General features: G+C 45.3%; 1 protein-coding gene across 1 annotated transcript; it reads right to left on the reverse strand.

Moving 5' to 3' along the window:
* Positions 1-5528: 5528 nt before the first annotated feature.
* LOC134577460 (alpha-tectorin-like) lies at positions 5529-19807 on the reverse strand. Its single transcript, XM_063436219.1, has 8 exons — positions 19787-19807; positions 18575-18636; positions 18446-18484; positions 17748-17878; positions 17350-17631; positions 13079-13216; positions 12457-12616; positions 5529-7681 (listed from the first exon to the last, which is right to left on the reverse strand). Exons 2-8 carry the CDS (start codon positions 18612-18614, stop codon positions 7506-7508), a joined length of 966 nt encoding a protein of 321 aa, XP_063292289.1. The 5' UTR covers positions 18615-18636; positions 19787-19807; the 3' UTR covers positions 5529-7505.
* Positions 19808-20345: the final 538 nt, after the last annotated feature.

A 20345-nucleotide genomic window follows, 5' to 3' on the forward strand; every position in this document is an offset into this window, starting at 1 on the left:
CCTCAGGATGTGAGCACCCTCGATGGAATGGATGTGGGTCAGAAACAGAAAGGACAGATCCTGAGGAGGCAGGCTGAAAGCTAGCCGGATAAGAGGCATGTGTGGGTGTGGTGAGTGTAGGTGCAAAGTGGTAAAGGAAATGGATAAGGGGCTGGACTATATAAATAGGCAGTCATTTTGCCTCCTGACTTCAGCCATCTTAAATTAACGGTTTGGTAACAGCTTTCCAGGTACCTTGTTTCAAGACTTGTGTTGCCAGAGCTTGCTACGTGGCCAGGGCATAGATATTGATAGCATCCTTGTTGCCCTCAGGGCTGAGGCCCTACAGGACGGTGCACCTGCAGGCCCAGCCGCCGAGACTTCAGGGTGCCGTTGTGGTTGCCGCTTCTCCCAACAGTGGTCGCAGTTTCCCGCGCCGCCAGGCGCGCGGCCCCCTTGGCGGGCTCGCGGGCCGGGCACCATGCAGCCGCGAGCATGGGTAGTGTGGCCCTGCCTGCTTCTGCTGCCACACCCTGCACTTCCTTGCAGGCCGGGTGCCTTGCGGCTGTGAGGTCTCTCACCTCCAGGATGTTGTGGGCTGCACGACGGATTGCGAAAGCCCGCCCTGCTTCTCCCAGGTCTCCAGCTGGACAGGGGCCTTTGCGGCCTACACAGAAGACGTTGGAGGTGTGGTCTACAGCCACAGCATCCTCAACCAGGCAGTCCTCAAGGAGGGTGAGTAAGCCGTAGGCTGGCAGGAGGGTTTCCGCTATATCTGGGGGGTTGGAGGCCAGGGCATGGAATCTGGGTCGGTTAGTGAGTCTGACAGCCCCCCTCCTTCCCCTCTTGCTTCCCCCTCAGTCTCCCTTGGGCCTGTACCTACTGGGCTTCCTTCCAGCTCCTCTGTGGCTGGGCCTTTGTCTGCTGGAGTGGGTGGGCTGGGATCTCACTTACCTTTGCTGTCTTCACAGGTCACTCCTGCACAGCTTCCCACGCGGTCTTCCACCACCGTGACTGGCTCGGTTTCCCTGTTACCTACTTCTCCTGCGTCCATCGGTGATTATTACAGCAGGGTGGGGGTGGGCCTTGGGCAGCAGGCGCTGGGGGATCTCAAGACTGGGGTGACTTTGTTAGGAGTATGCAGTGTTTTCTGGATGCCTGGGAGCATAGCAGTCGCACTGCGTCTCCTTTGCCATCTTCTGTGGATGGCCAGATTCGGACTGGCTTGGTGGGTGATCCTCCTGGGGTCGCTAAGTCGCCCCCATCACCCGGGAAGAGGACTTCTCAGGGCCCAGCTCCTGCACCGCTAGTTATGTTGCCTGAGGTTCCTGTAATAGCGGCTGAGGATCCTGTGGTGTCGGCGCCAATCTCAAATTGTAAGGTGGCTCCGGCTGCCCATGGAGCAGCTTACATGTGCTGGTCCGGCACACAGGGCCTGCACTTGAAGTCGGATGGTGCAGGAAAAGATTTGGAATGGGGTGTTTGTGGAGATTTATTCCCTTCTCCCATTGGAAGAATTGCCACAGTTGGACAAGGATGCTAAGGAGGCTGACAAGGAGAAGGAGCGTTTCCGGTATAGGAAAATACCGAAAACCTTTGGTAACTGGATTCGGGCCTTTTTCATCCTGGCCAGCGTGATTGGAGGAAAAAGCACCAGAGAATTGCTCTTTCCTTTTTTGCTACCAGGATCTTATTTGGAATGCGTGTCGGGTCTACGGGGGGCTTGGATGGTGGCGGTACGACAAGCAGTTCTGCCAACAGTTGTCGGTCCGCCCTTCTACTGGCTGGGACCAAATGGACATTGGTCTATGGCTGGCAATCATGACTCGCCCAGCCTCACACCAAGGAGGAATCTTGTATTTTCTCGGGGGAGCCGGCGCGGGTACTTTGCCCGCCGCGTCGGCTGGTCAGCGCAGAGCGGGATGTTGTTGTCAGTACAATGACAACCAGTGCAAGTTCGGCGCTGGCTGTAGATTTAAACACGAGTGCTCAGGGTGCAGGGGGTCCCACCCTGTTTCCCGCTATTTTAAGCTGGGCAGATCTGGTGACAAGGGGGAAGTCTTGGGAACTAAGGGAGAGGACGCCAGTGGACATCGACGCGATGCATCCCTGTCTAAACCTTTATAAGAAGAGGAAGGAGGCCGCCTTGCTGCTCGAGAGTTTTGGGGAAGGGTTCTGGATCCCTCACCGGGAATGGGTGGCGATCCCAGCCTGTTGTAACCTTCGGTCGGTGAAGGATCACCCAGTTGTAGTACGGGAGAAATTAGCAAAATAAGTGGCACTGGGACGCATGGCGGGCCCCTTTCGGGAGCCGCCGTTTCCAATTCTCCGGGTTTCACCCCATGGGCGTTGTGCCAAAGAAGGAACTGGGAAAATTTAGATTGATTCATTATTTGTCACATCCTCATGGGGGTTCGGTGAATGATGACATGAAGGGTGTCATACCCCTCGTTTGATGCCGCAGTAGGGATGGTGAGAGCCGCGGGTCCGGGTGCATTAATGGCTAAAAGCAATGTAAAATCTGCGTTTCGTGTCCTCCCGATTCACCTGGAGTGTCATCACCTCCTGAGTTGAGCCTTCGTAGGGTATTTCTATGTGGATATGTGCCTTCCAATGGGGTGCGCGATTTTGTGTTTTTATTTTGAATGCTTCAGTTCCTTTTTGGAAAGGGTGGTAAAAGTGGAGTCGGGTCACGACTCCATTCTTCATGACCTTGAAGATTTCCTATGTGTGGGTCCTGCCCAGTCACAGGTGTGTGCCCAGCTCCTGCAATCTGCTGCGGACATGGCTTGTTTCTTCGGGGTCCTGTTGGCCCCCAACAAAACGGTGGGCCCAACGATGTGTTTGAGCTTTCTCGGGATCGAGATTGATTCAGTACACGGGGAATGCCGCCTGCCCTTGGATAAGGTGCGGGATATGCGAGGGGCGGTTAAAGAGGTGAAGGTCCTTAAAAAAATAACACTGCAAAGGTTGCAATCACTGTTGGGCAAATTGAACTATGCGCGCCGTATCATGCCTATGGGCAGGATATTCAATCACCGTTTGACTGTGGCTACGGCAGGGATTACGAAGCCACACCAATTTGGACACCTTACTCGGGTGCTTAGGGAAGATCTGGTGGTATGGGGGGCTTTTCTCGACGGTACAATGGTAGGCCCTACTGGCAACAGCCAGAAGTTCAGAATTCAGTGCTCCATCTGTTCACACATGCGGCGGGGTCCATGGGGTTTGGTGCCATACTTGGTGCGCATTGGTGTGCGGAGTCCTGGCCAGAGGCATGGCATTCTTAAGGTCTGACTAGGAACCTAGCGTTCCTGGAGCTGTTCCCGATTGTCGTAGCAGTTCATCTGTGGGGGACAGTCCTTCGGGACCGGTGGGGGACAGTCCTCCCCTCCAGTGGTCCGGCTGTTGCGTTATCTGGTATTGAGCTGCTTGTCCTTAAATGTATCTTGTTGAGCTGTGCACATTCCGGGCATGACGAATATCACAGCAGAGGCACTTTATCGTTTGCAGTGGCAGGTGTTTCGGGTGGCCGCGCCGGAAGTGGTCCCTTGGCCTGAGTGAGTGAATGCGTGGTCATTGGTATCGGAAGCAATTTGGTCCCGGTATGGTAAGGCGTGGGGAGACTAGTTGGCCATGGAACAGGAGTTTGAGGGCTTTGGCTTGGTCGAGGGCCGGGTCCAGGGTTTCTTGCACCTGCTCTGGTTTTGGGAGGCCAATGGGTGCTCGCCGGCGTCAGTCTGAGGGCAAATTGTCAGACCTTGGCTTTTGGTTCAAGTTGACCAGTGTTCCGGACGTCACCAAGGACTGTCTGGTCACCTTGGTGATGAGGGGTTGGCGTAGAGGGCCAAGCGTTCATGACTCTCGCAGACCGGTTTTGGGAGCACTACTACTGGGGATTATGTCGGTCCTTCCTCAAATTTGTCTATCGGATTTCGAAGTCAAGTTGTTCCGGGTGGCATTTACATTTGCATTTTTCTGGGCTCTGAGGATCGGGTAGTTGTTGAGTCACATTAAACGGGTGCCAGGGGGAATTCGATTTACGGATGTATCAAGCGTGGAAGGGGTGATTCGGTTCCTCTTGCGGAGGTCAAAAAACGATGTTTGCGGCCGTGGGGTTTTGGTCACCATTCGGGCAATCTCGGGGTCGGGGGTATGCCCTGTCTGGTGCTTCCAAGGTTATTGTTCGGTTTGCCCACAGGTTACGGGCCCTCTGTTGATCCACAGGAATGGTAGTTATCTGTCTAGATTTCAATTCATTAGGGTCTTTTGGATGGCGCTGGAGCAGCTGGGCATTCCGGGTAGGGACTTTGGGGGTCACTCCTTCCGGATTGGGGTAGCGACTAAAGCCTCTCGTCTGGGCTTCTCCGAACAGTCTATTCAGAGGATTGGTAGATGGGATTTGGGGAGGTTTAGGTCCTATGTACGCCCAACCAGGCTGATTCCCTTTTCCATGTGTTCTCTCCACAGGGTCCGGCTGAAGGGTCTGGTTAATCGGCCATTCCGGGGTACGGCCTGGATGGACTCGTCTCAGCCTTTCCATGGAGTCGGCGAATGTCTGTTTGTTTGGAATTCGGGGCATGTGATGGGGCCTGTTACTTCTGGAAATTGTACAGCTTTCTAATCTTTGAGGGCCACGGACATTTTAGTCATACACCTAGGGGGCAACGATCTGGGAGCGCTGCCAGCGTGGGACCTGGGGGATCTGATTAAGCGGGATCTTGCGCACTTGCTGGTCCTTTACCCATGGGTCTGTGTGGTCTGGTCTGAGATGGTGGCATGTAACTATTGGAAGTGCGCTGCAGAATTAAAGTCAACAAGCGGGTTTCCAAATTTGTGTTAAGTGTTGGGGGTCTGACGGTTCAGCATCGCATATTTGAGCAGAATGCAGCGGCTTATTTCCCCTGTGATGGGGTCCACCTGACCGAGGTGGGCCTTGATTTGTTTAATTTAGCACTGCAAGATGCATTAGAACAGGCTATGGCGTTGGTTGGGGGTCGCGCCCGCTGATTTAGTTGTAAAACAGCGGGGCTAGTGGCGGGTATGTTCCTTGCAAGCTGGGTTGGAGGAAGAGTACAGGGGGAAGAAGGAAGGTTGGGTCTGGTCCCTCCCCTAACCTCTGGTAAATGTTTGAACATTTGGATGTGCCCACTGAGCCAAGGTCGGCCAGTGGTTAGCATGGTAGTAAGTTAAGGCCAAGTTGGAGGCCATGTGGTGTTTTGGATGAGGGGGGAGGGCAGGTGCCCAGGAGTACTCTGATTTGGTGATGGAATGGTTTGGCAAGGACGAGTCTGCGGTTAAAATATATATATATCATGTTGATATGGTTTATTATGTTATTTATTGGTTGAAAATAATATTTGATCATTTATAAATAAAGCTGTGACCTGTTTTATACCACAGAGATGTCTCTGGTTTTATTGGGGGGAAATTGGTTGGCAAAGAAGGTTGGTCGCACTACACAGTAACCACTACCTGCACACAAGAGTTTATCGATGGTAACTTACTGATAAACCAGGGGTAATAAACAAACATCACCACACACAATGTGTCAGCAATTATTTATTTCGTATAAATTTGCAGTTAAAGAAGTTTGTGCTATGGGTACTAAATCTCGACAGATTTTCAGAGAGTGAAAGAAGTTTCTTAATGAAGTTCATTTCCACTACTTCACAATTACAAAGAGACATCTGGCTCCCTCCATGACCCCATCCTCCTATATAACTACTCCACAATTACAAAGAAACATCTGGCTCCCTCCATGACCTCATTCCCCTATATAACTACTACTACTCCCCTATATAACTACAATTACAAAGAGACATCTGTCTCCCTCTGTAACCCCATCCCCCTATATAACTACTCCACAATTACAAAGAGACATCTGGCTCCCTCCATGACCCCATCCTCCTATATAACTACTCCACAATTACAAAGAAACATCTGACTCCCTCCATGACCTCATTCCCCTATATAACTACTACTACTCCCCTATATAACTACAATTACAAAGAGACATCTGTCTCCCTCTGTAACCCCATCCCCCTATATATCTACTCCACAATTACAAAGAGACTTCTGGCTCCCTTCGAGACCCTGTCCCCCATGTAACCTTGTTACATCACAACAGGTGGCTGGGGGTTTAGATATCACTGTTCTAGGTTTTGATTGCTCTCAATCCAAGGTAATGTCTCGGTAGTGCCAACCAGGGATATTCTACAAGCTGTGGGATAGAGGCTACGGTGGAGAGACAAGTGGGAGATGAAGTAAAGCGATAGGAAGAAATTACCTGGTAGAAGTTTCATACAGATGTGTCTGTGAGGAACAGAAACTCGCCCCGGGCTCCAAGGGAGCCTACTTGCCAGCCTCCTGCCTCAGGACTTTGGGCCCTGCAATATACCTTGCCCAATGCACTTTAAAAGGCTCTGTTCATGTGATTTATGTACTTTTGTACTCCAGAAAGAGAGACCGTGTGTACGGTCGGTCAAAATTATGACTTCCATGTAAATCCCGAACCCCTGAACCGATCTGGGTTATTCCTGGATATGTTGGTCCCCCAGATCGGGGCTATCATGGCATGGGGGGTTCATGTGTTTTCAGGGTACTTCTGGGATGTTAAAATGTATGTTTTCTGTGACTGGAGATAATTGAGTTTAGTACAGTTCCTGACTCAATTATCTCTCAGGCACAGGGGAGGGATTATCCCGTTTTGTGTGGGAGTGTCCTGGACCTGAGAGCCAATGTAATTATATGTATGTTTTACTGTAGTCTCCTCTCCAGAGGGCAATGCCCCTGGAATGGCCCTGGAATATGTATCCGGAAACCCCTTGCATGAGAAGTTGCATATAAGGCTGCATGTGGCTCCCATTAAACCAGTTCCTCTTCACCCTCAACATAGAGCCTCGTCTCATGTGTGGAGGGAACAGCTATATTCACTCTGGGGATTGCTATACTCATTATACTCCCTTGGATTACAATCACTAGCTCTTGTAAGAGCTATCCTGCTTTACTCTCTGGATTGGGAGAGGTCTACCCACTGGAAACTGGATCCTCGTCTTGGGTCCAGGGTGGATGGAGGACAGCGAGAGCCCAGCCAAGCTGTAACACTGGCTGCAATGTTTACGGTGGTTATGGTGTCTGGTGGAGTGCTTGGAGTACTCGGTGAGCACTAGGAAGCATCAATTGGTGGAGGCACCCAGTCGGGGTGACAGGCGGTCCGCCACAGTGTCTATTGAGAGTGAATTGAAAATGAATTTTAAACATTGACTTGGGCATTTCAGCTATTATGAGTCTAAAAGTTGAATCTCACTTTCAATTCTCTTTTAATTCCTGTCAATTCACACAATAGCGAAGAACCCTTATGATCTCTGGTGCATCATTTATTAAAGAATATGGTTAATGGCTTTTCACAAGGGCCTTTACTTGGTGTTGATTGTGTGAAGGTTGGTTACAAGTGGTGGGTCTGGGAGGAGGATTAATGTCTCTTTGAAATTTTTAGTAGTTTAGAAATACATTTTTTAAATATTCTAATTACAAGAATACTCTTTTTCTTGGCACTTGTAAAATGATCCTGAGGGTTCACAAGTGGCAGTTGGGGGACAAGCTTCGTCCACACAAGGGATATCCCCATCACTTTCACACCGACACTTGGTTCTGCAGCCGGAGTCCTTCCAAAACTCTTCACCTTCTTTAGCAAAGTATGCTGTCAGGGGAAAGAAATATATTGTGTTACCCAGAAATACTACGAACGGAGCAAAACGGCAACTTGTAGAGCTTGTAGTTACTCACGGAATGACAGGACAGAGGTACTGACAGATCCAAACAACTGACAGGACAGAGGTACTGACAGATCCAAACAACTGACAGGACAGAGGTACTGACAGATCCAAACAACTGACAAGAAAGAGGTACTGACAGATCCGAAATACTGACAGGACAGAGGTACTGACAAATCCAAACAACTGACAAGACAGAGGTACTGACAGATCCAAACTACTAAAAGGAAAGAGGTACTGACAGATCCAAACAACTGACAGGACAGAGGTACTGACAGATCCAAACAACTGACAGGACAGAGGTACTGACAGATCCAAACAACTGACAGGACAGAGGTACTGACAGATCCAAACTACTAAAAGGAAAGAGGTACTGACAGATCCAAACAACTGACAGGACAGAGGTACTGACAGATCCAAACAACTGACAGGACAGAGGTACTGACAGATCCAAACAACTGACAGGACAGAGGTACCTGTGTACCTGTGTGTATGTGTACCTGTGTGTGTGTGTACCTGTGTGTGTATGTGTACCTGTGTGTCTGTGTACCTGTGTGTCTGTGTATTTGTGTCACTGTGTTGGCAATCACTTTGCTCCTCCGCTCCTCTCCTGCATGTGGCGTGACGTCTCGGACAGAGACAGTCACGCTAGGGCCTCACTGTGACTGCGCTGGCAGTCTCCACCTCCCTCCCATGTGTGCAGCCATTCCAACGTGTGTTGTACACAGGAGCACACAGGTATGGGCAGCCCCTTGGCCAGCTACACACAGCAACCCTCAGCACCCCCAGCCCAGCAACCCACAAAGCCTCCCCTTCGCCACCCACAGCCACCTACACAGCCCCCCCCAGCATATACATACATACATACATATATATATACATACATATATATATATATAGTAGCAGATTGTATTGATACTGTCCATAGAGATTCGTATAAGAATGTATTCGTGTAATTGTTTCCCTGTATATCGGTAAAAATGTATGTAGTAATCGTATGATGGTTCGGTAGTTTCAGACGAATGAAGCTACCAAACCATCAGACCACCCTAGTGAGAAGTGTGCGCCTCGTTAAGCGTTCACACTCTGCAAACCGCAGCTTAATTGATTCATTGTATGTGCCTGTGTGGTCGCCGTTCTGCATACGAACCACGTGCGGCGGCCATCTTACGCATGAAAATCTCAGCGGTGTTTGATCTTCGAGTCACTGGAACTCAAATCGGACACTCAAACAACCAAACACTGCTGAGACCTCCAGAGCTCCTTAACTCACGAAAGTAGAGACTAGGCAGCCCCTCGTTCGGTAAAAGCAATGTACCGAACAAGGGAATTAATATGAATGGAAGATTAGCTGTGGATGGCAGGTATTTCTATGTGTTTTAACTCCCGAACAGAGACCGACCGCAAGTCCAAAACGCATGGAGCCTTTTTCGGATACCACCTCGTGTGCGGTCGGTCAAATTACACCCTCCACCTAACTCCCGAACCCCTGGTCCGATCTGGGTGAATTTTGGATATGTTAGTCACCCAGATCAGGGCTACCAGGGGATACCCAAATTATTATTAAAACTACGTGTTTTGGGGTACATCTAGAATTCAGGGAAAAGTACAGTATGTTTAATAGGATTATGTGTCACACTGAGGGGAGGAGATGTGTGTGAGGTAACTGTTATATTATTGGCTACTGAACTAATTATGGTGAATCCCTTCCTTGCAAGGGAGAATGCTTTATAAGGAGACTGTGTGGATTAAAAGTCAGTTCTGCTCCTGATGCTGTGTGTCGTCCAGTCATTGGGATCTGTATGGGGATATTCGTGGATTACTTTGTTTGCTGGAATTACTGCTTCATGGTGTTTTTACTACTTGTTCCTGAGCCTCACTGGGATCTTTAGTGGAGTTAACCTGTGGAATACCCGGCCTCCGCTACATATATAATTTAAACCAGCCATATATATATTCTATAAACCAGCTACATAATCGTGTTTTACACATATATATATATATATATATATTGTGTGTGTGTATATATATGTGTGTGTTTTTTGTTTTTGCTTTGGGGTGGAGGAGGAGGGGTTGGATTGATGTCGTGGGGGGTGGGGGGGGGGATCCACAGGACCCAAGCAGATGCTTGCCCAGGGTCCAATCACTACTAAAGACTACAATCACTACTAGGCAGCAATGTAAACACTGCCTTTTCTCTGAAAAGTCAGTGTTTACATTAAAAAGCGTGCAGGGACAGGATAAAGTCTCCAAAACAACTACATTAAATTGTAGTAGTTCTGGTGACTACAGTGTCCCTTAAAATTTTTATTTTTGACGTTGAAAACTTTACTCCTAACTTTTTCAGCTGGCTTCTAGATTCCAATTAAATTTGTAAAGCCCTGGTGAAGGTGTATGGGATGGTAATCCCATCAATGTATACAAAACGTGCTTGATACATGGACTACACCTATATCCGTTATAAAACCAGGTAAAAGTGGGCATGGATGGTGAGCTGATTCGGTGGTGCAATGGGCCACTTGACTGGATTTGCCCCCCAGGCCTAAGGCTTCAAGCCCTCTCCTGATGTGCACCCTCCAAATAAGGTATTTTAGCCCCCAGAGAACCCGACACACTTATACATGGGAGGTATCACTGTACTCAGGAGATGTTGCTGAACACATATTGGGGTGTTCTTTGGCAGTAACCCTTAAAGTTCTCAGTACATGTATTCTTAAATTGCTATGTGTGTCAAAAAAACACCAATTATTATTTTATCTTTTTTTTAAATTTGGCAGATTGTTGATAAAGTGGTTGCATGAAAAGAGTCAAAATATCACATGTTTAATACCTTAGGTTGTCTTCTTTTAAAAAATATATACATGTGAAGGGTTATTCAGGGATTCCTGACAGATATCAGTGTTACAATGTAACTTAATTACCGTATATACTCGAGTATAAGCCGAGTTTTTCAGCACATTTTTTGTGCTGAAAAACCCCAACTCGGCTTATACTCGAGTCAATAGTCTGTATTATGGCAATTTGCATTGCCATAATACAGACAGGGGCTGTGGGGGCTGCAGAGAGTTTACTTACCTCTCCTGCAGCTCCTGTCAGCTCTCTCCTCCTCCGCCGGTCCGTTCAGCTCTTCTGTCAGCTCACAGTGTAAATCTCGCGAGAGCCACGGCTCTCGCGAGATTTACACTGGGAGCTGACCGAGGTGCTGAACGGACCGGCGGAGGAGGAGAGAGCTGACAGGAGCTGCAGGAAAGGTAAGTAACATCTCTCTGCAGCCCCCACAGCCCCCTCCTACACAGTGCCCATCCACTGGACCACCAGGGAAGGAGAGCCCCCCTCCCTGGCCAGCTAGCAAGCAGGGAGGGGGGACGAAAAAATTTATATATAGCAATAATAATAAAAAAAATAAAAATAATAAAATAAAAATAATAATTAAATAAAAAATTATAAAAAAATAATAATAATAAAAAAATTTAATGAAACAAAAAAATATTAAAATAATAAAAAATAAAAATGCCCACCCCCCACCAAGGCTCTGCATCACACTCTGCATTACACACACACATACACACACTGCATTCATACACACACACTGCACTCATACACACACACACTGCATTCATACACACACACTGCATTCATACACACACACTGCATTCATACACACACACTGCATTCATACACACACACTGCACTCATACACACAGCATTCATACACACACACTGCACTCATACACACACTACACTCATACACACACTACACTCATACACACACTACACTCATACACACACTGCACTCATACACACACTGCACTCATACACAGCATTCTCATACACACACACTGCACTCATACACACTGCATTCATACACACACACTGCATTCATTATATACACACACTGTAAATAAATATTCAATTAATATAATTTTTTAAGGATCTAATTTTATTTAGAAATTTACCAGCAGCTGCTGCATTTCCCACCCTAGTCTTATACTCGAGTCAATAAGTTTTCCCAGTTTTTGGCGGTAAAATTAGGGGCCTCGGCTTATATTCGGGTCGGCTTATACTCGAGTATATACGGTAGTTAATTTTGAAAAAAAAAATGGTTTGGAAATAGCAAAGAGCTACTTGTACTTTTTGCCCTATAACTTGCAAAAAAAAAAAAAAAAGATAAGAACATGTTAACATTGTGTATTCCAAAACTCAGGACAAAATTTAGAAACTAGTTAGCATGGGTGTTTTTTAGCGGTAGTAGTATATTTTATAATTTTGTTTATAGTAAATTATATGATATGATGATGATAATGGTATCTTTAGAAAGACCATTTAATGTCTAGAAAAACTGTATATAATATGTTGGGTAGTAAATGAGTAAGAGGAAAATTACAGCTAAACACAAACACCGCAGAAATGTAAAGACAGGCCTGGTCCCAAACGGTAAGAAAATTGAAAAGCGGTCTGGTCACTAAGGGGTTAAATAGTATTTACAGCAGAAATGGTTTCAATGGATTTTATCAGTATAATGATAACAGGAAAAACAGATTTAAAAACATTTAAACAACAAAAAAATATGCAAATTAATCAATTCAAACATCTACCGGGATCTGAAATAATTAACAATAATTTATATTGTGAGAAAAATCCAAAATTATATTTAAGAAACGTTGGTGGATTGCCAAATAATTTAATAATACAGTTTACTCACCTTTATACACACATCCACCAGGAACTTGAAAATCATCGACTCTAAAAATCCATCGACCAGGATAGTTGACATTAGAGGTTGACTTGATCTTCAAGACCTCTGCCGTTCTGGACCCAGGGATATTGAAGTAGTGTGATACATCACCACTATTGAATCCAGCCTGTTAGAAGCAAGGCAAACACGTTTAGAGTATTCTGTTCTCATAAGACCAGACAGTAGGTTGCTATGGTGGGGTACATTGGCGTTGTGGCAGGTTAATGACCACATACTCTAACTCAACCACCATTAGTTTTGCCTAGGCTAGCTGTTTTAAAAAACAAAACAAAAAAAACATTATAATCTGCAAGCTTTGAAATACCCGTTTTAATTATTATTATCGCCATTTATATAGCGCCAACAGATTCCGTAGCGCTTTACAATATTATGAGAGGGGTTTAACTATAAATAGGACAATCACAAGAAAACTTCCAGGAACGAGAGGTAGCTGAGGGCCCTGCTCAAGCAAACTAACGGTCTGTGGGGTTTTTATGCACTTTTATAGTTTCTGTTATTGTTATTTAGAGAAGTCACAGCTATTAAGAAGTAGAACATTCATTTTCTCTTTCCTCGGTTAATGCAGTACCTGAGCTGGCGTTCCCCCCAATCCTGTTTCAGGGTCCCCATCACTAGCTGTTCCGGTCGTCCACTGGATGTCGTCATAGTTCATGATGATAAAGTATCTGAAGCCATCGGTTGTGAGAGCAGCTTGGAATGTGTTAAACTGGCGTTGGTGTAAATAAAAAGACACAGAATTAAGCCCTGGGCCGCAGCAATGGCTGTTATATCAGTCCCATTTATATAAAACCGAAGCAAAGAAGCTTTACCCACGCTCTACGCTAAATCAATACGGACTTTTAAGTAGCGGAGGACAGTGGGAAATGAAGTGTAAGCTCACCAGCCCCCATAAAAGCTGTAAATAATTCTTAGAAATAGCCTTCTAACAATAAACAATTTCATTTAAATAGAAACACCCAAAATGTTTCACTTTCTCCAGAATCGAGATTAATGATATTATTTTAGTAATACTAATCATTTCATTATTTACCCAGAGGGGGAATGGCCCCTGAAGTGTAATATGTAACAGATTTATTTGAATGTGCTTACTAACTAAATGGAGCTGTTTTTGTAGAATAATGTATACACCGTTCTGCTTCCTGAGTGTTTCAAGCTGTGAATAGATTGCAGATCATCCATAAGGAAATAATACCACTGTTATATTATACGGATCTGCCCGTCACTTAACATTTTATTAAACTAAATTAAGGCTGTTTCTTTCCAGAATAATATGTATAGCTTGCAGGAAAGACGAGACAGGGGGGTAAAAATGATAAAATGATAGAAACATTTAAATACATAAAGGGAATCAACACAGTAAAGGAGGAGACTATATTTAAAATAAGAAAAACTACCACAACAAGAGGACATAGTCTTAAATTAGAGGGACAAAGGTTTAACCCCTTAAGGACCAAACTTCTGGAATAAAAGGGAATCATGACATGTCACACATGTCATGTGTCCTTAAGGGGTTAAAAATAATATCAGGAAGTGTTACTTTACTGAGAGGGTAGTGGATGCATGGAATAGCCTACCAACTGAAGTGGTAGAGGTTAACACAGTAAAGGAGTTTAATCCCTTAAGGACACATGACATGTGTGACATGTCATGATTCCCTTTTATTCCAGAAGTTTGGTCCTTAAGGGGTTAAAGGGACCGGTTTCCTGGCACTAGAGAATCCTCCACTGCCTCACTCCTTCCTACCCCCCATCTTGTGGTGCTGAAGGGGTTAAAACTCCTTCAGCCACTTACCAGAATCCACCGCCGATGTTCCTCGGCGCTGGGTCAGGCTCCGCCCCACGCTCCTCCCCTGCTGACGTCCGCCGGCGGGGGAGACCTAATGCGCATGCACGGCAATGGCTGCCAGTGCGCATTAGATCTCCCGGCAGGGAAGCAATATTCAGTGCTTTCCTACAGGGATTCCGGCGACGCTGTAGGTCCTCATGCATAGCGTAAGAACGTCCACTGTCGTTTATACTACTAAAAGTCGGAAGTTTGGTAGACAGCCACTAGAGGAGGAGTTAACCCTGCAAGGTAATTATTGTAGTTTATAAAAGCTGCAATAATTACACTTGCAGGGTTAAGGGTGATGGGAGTTGGCACCCAGATCACTTCAATGAGCTGAAGTGATCTGGGTGCCTACAGTGTCCCTTTAAGCCTATATGGGATAGGCAAGTGTTTAGAAAATTGGGCAGACTAGATGGGCCAAATGGTTCTTATCTGCCGTCACATTCTATGTTTCTATACTTCTAGAATGCCGTTTTTTGAATTAGACTAGCCAAATAAACATTTCCTGCTCGCTGTGCAGTGAATGTTGAAAAATAAATATCTTATCTGTGAGAAGCTCAAATTTTGATTGGCTACGGAAATCACATGGTTTAGCTAGCCAATCAGTAACCTCCAGGGTCAGAAAAATATGCATAAGATTCTAAGATGATGGCATACTTACAGCAAAACATATTGGGGTTATGCACTAAACACCAGATTATCAAAATTAAAAAGAAATCCCAGGGTGCTGACTGAGCACGGGTCAGCATACCCCATCAATCAGAAATCACAGGGTGCTGACTGAGCACGGGTCAGCATACCCCATCAATCAGAAATCACAGGGTGCTGACTGAGCACGGGTCAGCATACCCCATCAATCAGAAATCACAGGGTGCTGACTGAGCACGGGTCAGCATACCCCATCAATCAGAAATCCCAGGGTGCTAACTGAGCACGGGTCAGCAAACCCCATCAATCAGAAATCACAGGGTGCTGACTGAGCACGGGTCAGCATACCCCATCAATCAGAAATCACAAGGTGCTGACTGAGCACGGGTCAGCATACCCCATCAATCAGAAATCACAGGGTGCTCGGGTCAGCAAACCCCCTCAATCAGAAATCCCAGGGTGCTGACTGAGCACGGGTCAGCATACCCCATCAATCAGAAATCCCAGGGTGCTAACTGAGCACGGGTCAGCAAACCCCATCAATCAGAAATCACAGGGTGCTGACTGAGCACGGGTCAGCATGCCCCATCAATCAGAAATCACAGGGTGCTGACTGAGCACGGGTCAGCAAACCCCATCAATCAGAAATCACAGGGTGCTGACTGAGCACGGGTCAGCAAACCCCATCAATCAGAAATCACAGGGTGCTGACTGAGCACGGGTCAGCATACCCCATCAATCAGAAATCACAGGGTGCTGACTGAGCACGGGTCAGCATACCCCATCAATCAGAAATCACAGGGTGCTGACTGAGCACGAGTCAGCATACCCCATCAATCAGAAATCCCAGGGTGCTAACTGAGCACGGGTCAGCAAACCCCATCAATCAGAAATCACAGGGTGCTGACTGAGCACGGGTCAGCATACCCCATCAATCAGAAATCACAGGGTGCTCGGGTCAGCATACCCCATCAATCAGAAATCACAGGGTGCTGACTGAGCACGGGTCAGCATACCCCATCAATCAGAAATCCCAGGGTGCTAACTGAGCACGGGTCAGCAAACCCCATCAATCAGAAATCACAGGGTGCTGACTGAGCACGGGTCAGCATACCCCATCAATCAGAAATCACAGGGTGCTCGGGTCAGCATACCCCATCAATCAGAAATCACAGGGTGCTAACTGAGCACGGGTCAGCATACCCCATCAATCAGAAATCACAGGGTGCTAACTGAGCTCGGGTCAGCAAACCCCATCAATCAGAAATCAAAAGAAAAAATCTCAGGCACTAACAGGGTTAACTTCCAGGAGATTTAATAGATAAAGACCCGGGTACAGGTCGAAACGTTGCTGTGCCCATTAACCCCATGTGTGACATGTCATGATTCCCCTTTATTCCAGAAGTTTTATCCTTAAGGGGTTAAATCTGCATGAAGTTATCACAGTGAGTGCCTGAGAGAATTTCTTTTAAACACCAGATTATGTCCGGCTGGGCAAAATCCACAGAAAATGAACATATTCCAACCCCAAACCCAATTCTCATGTTAACTAAAGCCAAATATTGTCAGAATTCAGTCAGCAAACGCTCTGATCCATTCCATGTCTGGATCTGAATCCTATAGAAAATACAAAGTATAGGAATTGGAATTCCCAAAGCACCGGTTTTAAAGTGAATCGGGAATGTGAGGACCCACATTCACAAATGATCATTCACTCGCTTTTATGCCATCGACCGGTAATATTAAGTACTCTTTGCGCACTCGCAAATAAATAGAAATCCTCTGGGGTCAATAAGACCGCTATATTACTGCAAACATCTCATTGCCCCCACCTACTATTCGGACTTCAGCAAATAACCATGAGCAGCTAGAATGAAACATTACGAGTTGAATAGAGGGGGGTACGGTTTGTCTGCTGGTAGTATTGTGATAAACCGGTTTATGAAGAATCATTTCATGTTCTCAGATGATAGCTCTCCTGATTTGGTTTCCTAAGTTCATTGAGCAGGTTTTACCCTCATAGACTCTTATCCAGGTCTGCTGAGAAATGTCAGAATTTACAAGAGACGTGTTTTTGCTAAAATTATACTTATTGTGAAATCTTGCTAATTTAGTTGTTTTGGAATAAAATGTTAAAATCCCTTCAATCCCTTCCAAAGTGAAACTCTATTTTTGCAGATGTGGTGTAGCTAGCGATATGTACCTTTTAGTACCGTAGTGGTGAGTGTGTGTGTTTTCGTGTTCATGTGTTTGCATGTACCGTAAGTTGGTTTTGTTTTGAGATTCTAGTTATTCTGTCCCAATTCGATATTACATTTTTTTATGGAATCTTTGAAAGGTAACATTGAAACAAGCTGAGCCCACCTTTTCAGATGCTGACCCGTAGTAGGCCACTTTGTCCCAGGTGGCTATAAAGGCCCAGGTTGGAATGAAATGCTGCTCAGGTAGATGCTTTTCCATATCTTTGGTTATCATTTTTAACAGATTGTCGTCTGTGCTCTCCCGGTAATACACGTCGCCATGCAGTTCGTTGTCCACATCTCCCCAGAATGGGGTCACAAATGTTTCTCCATTGGTCAGGGGGAAAGCGTCTGGAGTGTATTGGAAAACGGCCGTTTTAAAGGAAATCACTCCGTTATTATTTACCTGGAGATCAATAAATCTATTAATATATGTATTCTTTTTAGTTCATGAAACACGGCTTAGTTTACAGTGCTCTAATCTAAAGAAGAAAGGAACTATTTAAAGAGAATGATGCTTACAAACAAAGTTGTGTATTCTTTACTGAAGAATTTAAAACCAACTGAGATGGAAACTTCACCAGACGTCCCGTCGTCCTGCACCGGATTCTTGTGGTCACCCTCCGACGGTCCATATGGATAGAGTAGAGATTCTATGAATAAATTCGAATAATAAAAGTTGAATTGTTTAAAGTCATACATTTTTCTTGTTTACAATAAAATATTATATGCATTTTAGCCATTGTCATATTATTTAGCAATATGTATGCATGAATTAATACAGTTTTTTTCAACAATCTCCATTTATAGGAAGCTCAACATATCTGACTAAAGGCCATGGATAAAGCCAAGAAGTGAAACGTGTTTACAAATCCTGATGTTAATGCAGACATTATTTACGTATTCCCATGGCACATGGTATTGTCTGGATAAGTGGCTCTTCCCATAAAAGTGGATATAGAGGTAGTGGCTCCCACTGAGCAGTATACTACGATATGGACTGACACACATTAACTACCCACTCATTATGGAGAGATGGGAAACAGATCTAGACTATCTTGGTATACTCCCGAAACTTAAATAAACCCCAAAAATACAGAATATCGTGATAAAAGACCTCCCAAGTATGTCTGTAGCAGCGTAACATTGAGGTTATCTTGGAGTTTAAAAAGCCATCTCTCCCCAGAGGTTTCATAACAAACATTTGTTTTCCAGTTTACCTGATTCTGAATATCCTTGGCCAAGGGTCAGAGTCAAAACTGCAGAAAAAAAATCATATGAACATTAGATGCTCTAATTTACAATGGAACGAATTTAAACATATTCATATTAAACTCTACTATACTCACTGAGTGCCAGGAGGTAATGACTTTTCTTGACAAACGCCATCCTGTCCTGAAAGATCCACACTCTAAAAGAGAAACGGCATTATCTCAGTCTACATGTCTGTCTCTCTCTCTTTCCCTCTCTCATCTGCCTGTCTGTCTCTCTCCCTCTCTCATCTGCCTGTCTGTCTCTATCCCTCTCAGTCTACATGTCTGTCTCTCTCCCTCTCTCATCTGCCTGTCTGTCTCTCTCCCATTCTCATCTGCCTGTCTGTCTCTCTTATTCCATCTCTCATCTGCATGTCTGTCTCTCTTATTCCATCTCTCATCTACCTCTCTGTCTCTCTTTTTCTATCTCTCGTCTGCCTGTCTGTCTCTCTTATTCCATCTCTTATCTGCCTGTCTGTCTCTCTTTTTCCATCTCTCGTCTGCTTGTCTGTCTCTCTTATTCCATATCTTGTCTGCCTGTCTGTCTCTTTCGCTTTCTCCCTCTGTCGTCTGTCTCTCTTTGCATCTCTCTTTATCGCTTTCTCTGTCTCTCTCTATCACTCTCTTGGTTTCTTTCTCTCTCTGTGTGTCAGCCTCACTCTCTCTGTCTCTCTCTATCACTCTCTCGGTCTCTTTCTCTCTCTGTGTGTCAGTCTCACTCTCTCTGTCTCTCTCTATCACTCTCTCGGTCTCTTTCTCTCTCTGTGTGCGAACCTCACTCTCTCTGTCTCTCTCTATCACTCTCTCGGTCTCTTTCTCTCTCTGTGTGTCAGTCTCACTCTCTCTGTCTCTCTCTATCACTCTCTCATACTCTCCACAATGTAAAACCGAACCTCTGATCTGATTATAAGAACATATTGCGATACATTCAACATCTAAAGCAACAGACAGCGCTGGCAGGAGTAGTGTCAAGAAAAGGGTTTATTGGGCATCAGGGTACCCCATGAAATACACCATTTCCATCATATAATGCTGTAAGTCGCCCAATAAACTCCGTCCTTCACATTGCAGCTTACAGGTTGATACTTTGTTTGTTGGATATTGGGGGATATGCGGTTCCCCAGCCATGGATCACCAGTGGTGCTGAGGGTCCATTTGGCTTCCCAGAGTGCCGCATGGCTCTGTGTGTAATAATACTCTCCATCATGGTGTCAAAGCTTTGCTTTGTATCTCATTAACTGTGGGCTTATAACGCTGCTGATACCTTAAAACAACTAGAATCAGATAATATAACAACACAGATCTTACCTGTAACTGTCTGCCACTGAGAGTCAGCTCTTAGGGTGACTCGTAACGGCTTATATGCAGAATAAATGGGCTGGGAAGGGGGGGTTGGTATGTAATATTTATTCTGGGGTTATATGCTTGAATAAAGTCTGTTTAAACAACACTCCGTCCTGTTTGTAAATGATCAGTGCTATGATTTTATTTTCACACCTATTTGTACAGCCTTTCTCTGTGTTCACCTTCCGTTAAACCAATTGACATGAATCAATAAACTGATCCTTACATTAATAGTATTACACTCAATCTACACGTTCATTGATAAGATGTTAAATCCCTTCATTACTCAGTATCTGACTCTGCTGTACAGCTAGAATCAGGAATTCTGAAAACCTCACATATAAACAGTATACATGTTAAATTCACTTCACCAAAAGCCTTTTAAGATCCAAGCGAATCAATGTGGCCATTTATTTCCCAGACAGATCCATTAATTCGCTGCGGACTAAAGGACTAAGGATACTTGTCTATAAACAGCATCAATAATAGCTTTACATCTATCAGGAAAAAATGATATGGGTGG

This window comes from Pelobates fuscus, chromosome 11 (assembly GCF_036172605.1).
Source record: "Pelobates fuscus isolate aPelFus1 chromosome 11, aPelFus1.pri, whole genome shotgun sequence".
Lineage (NCBI taxonomy): Eukaryota > Metazoa > Chordata > Amphibia > Anura > Pelobatidae > Pelobates > Pelobates fuscus.

Coding starts and splice junctions, on each gene's coding strand:
- LOC134577460 (XM_063436219.1), bottom strand. CDS start 18,614: ATGGCGTTTGTCAAGAAAAGTCATTACCTCCTGGCACTCA. Junction 17,632..17,747: donor AAGAATACACAACTTTGTTT/GTAAGCATCATT, acceptor ATTGATCTCCAG/GTAAATAATAACGGAGTGAT. Junction 12,617..13,078: donor TGGGGGGAACGCCAGCTCAG/GTACTGCATTAA, acceptor TGCTTCTAACAG/GCTGGATTCAATAGTGGTGA.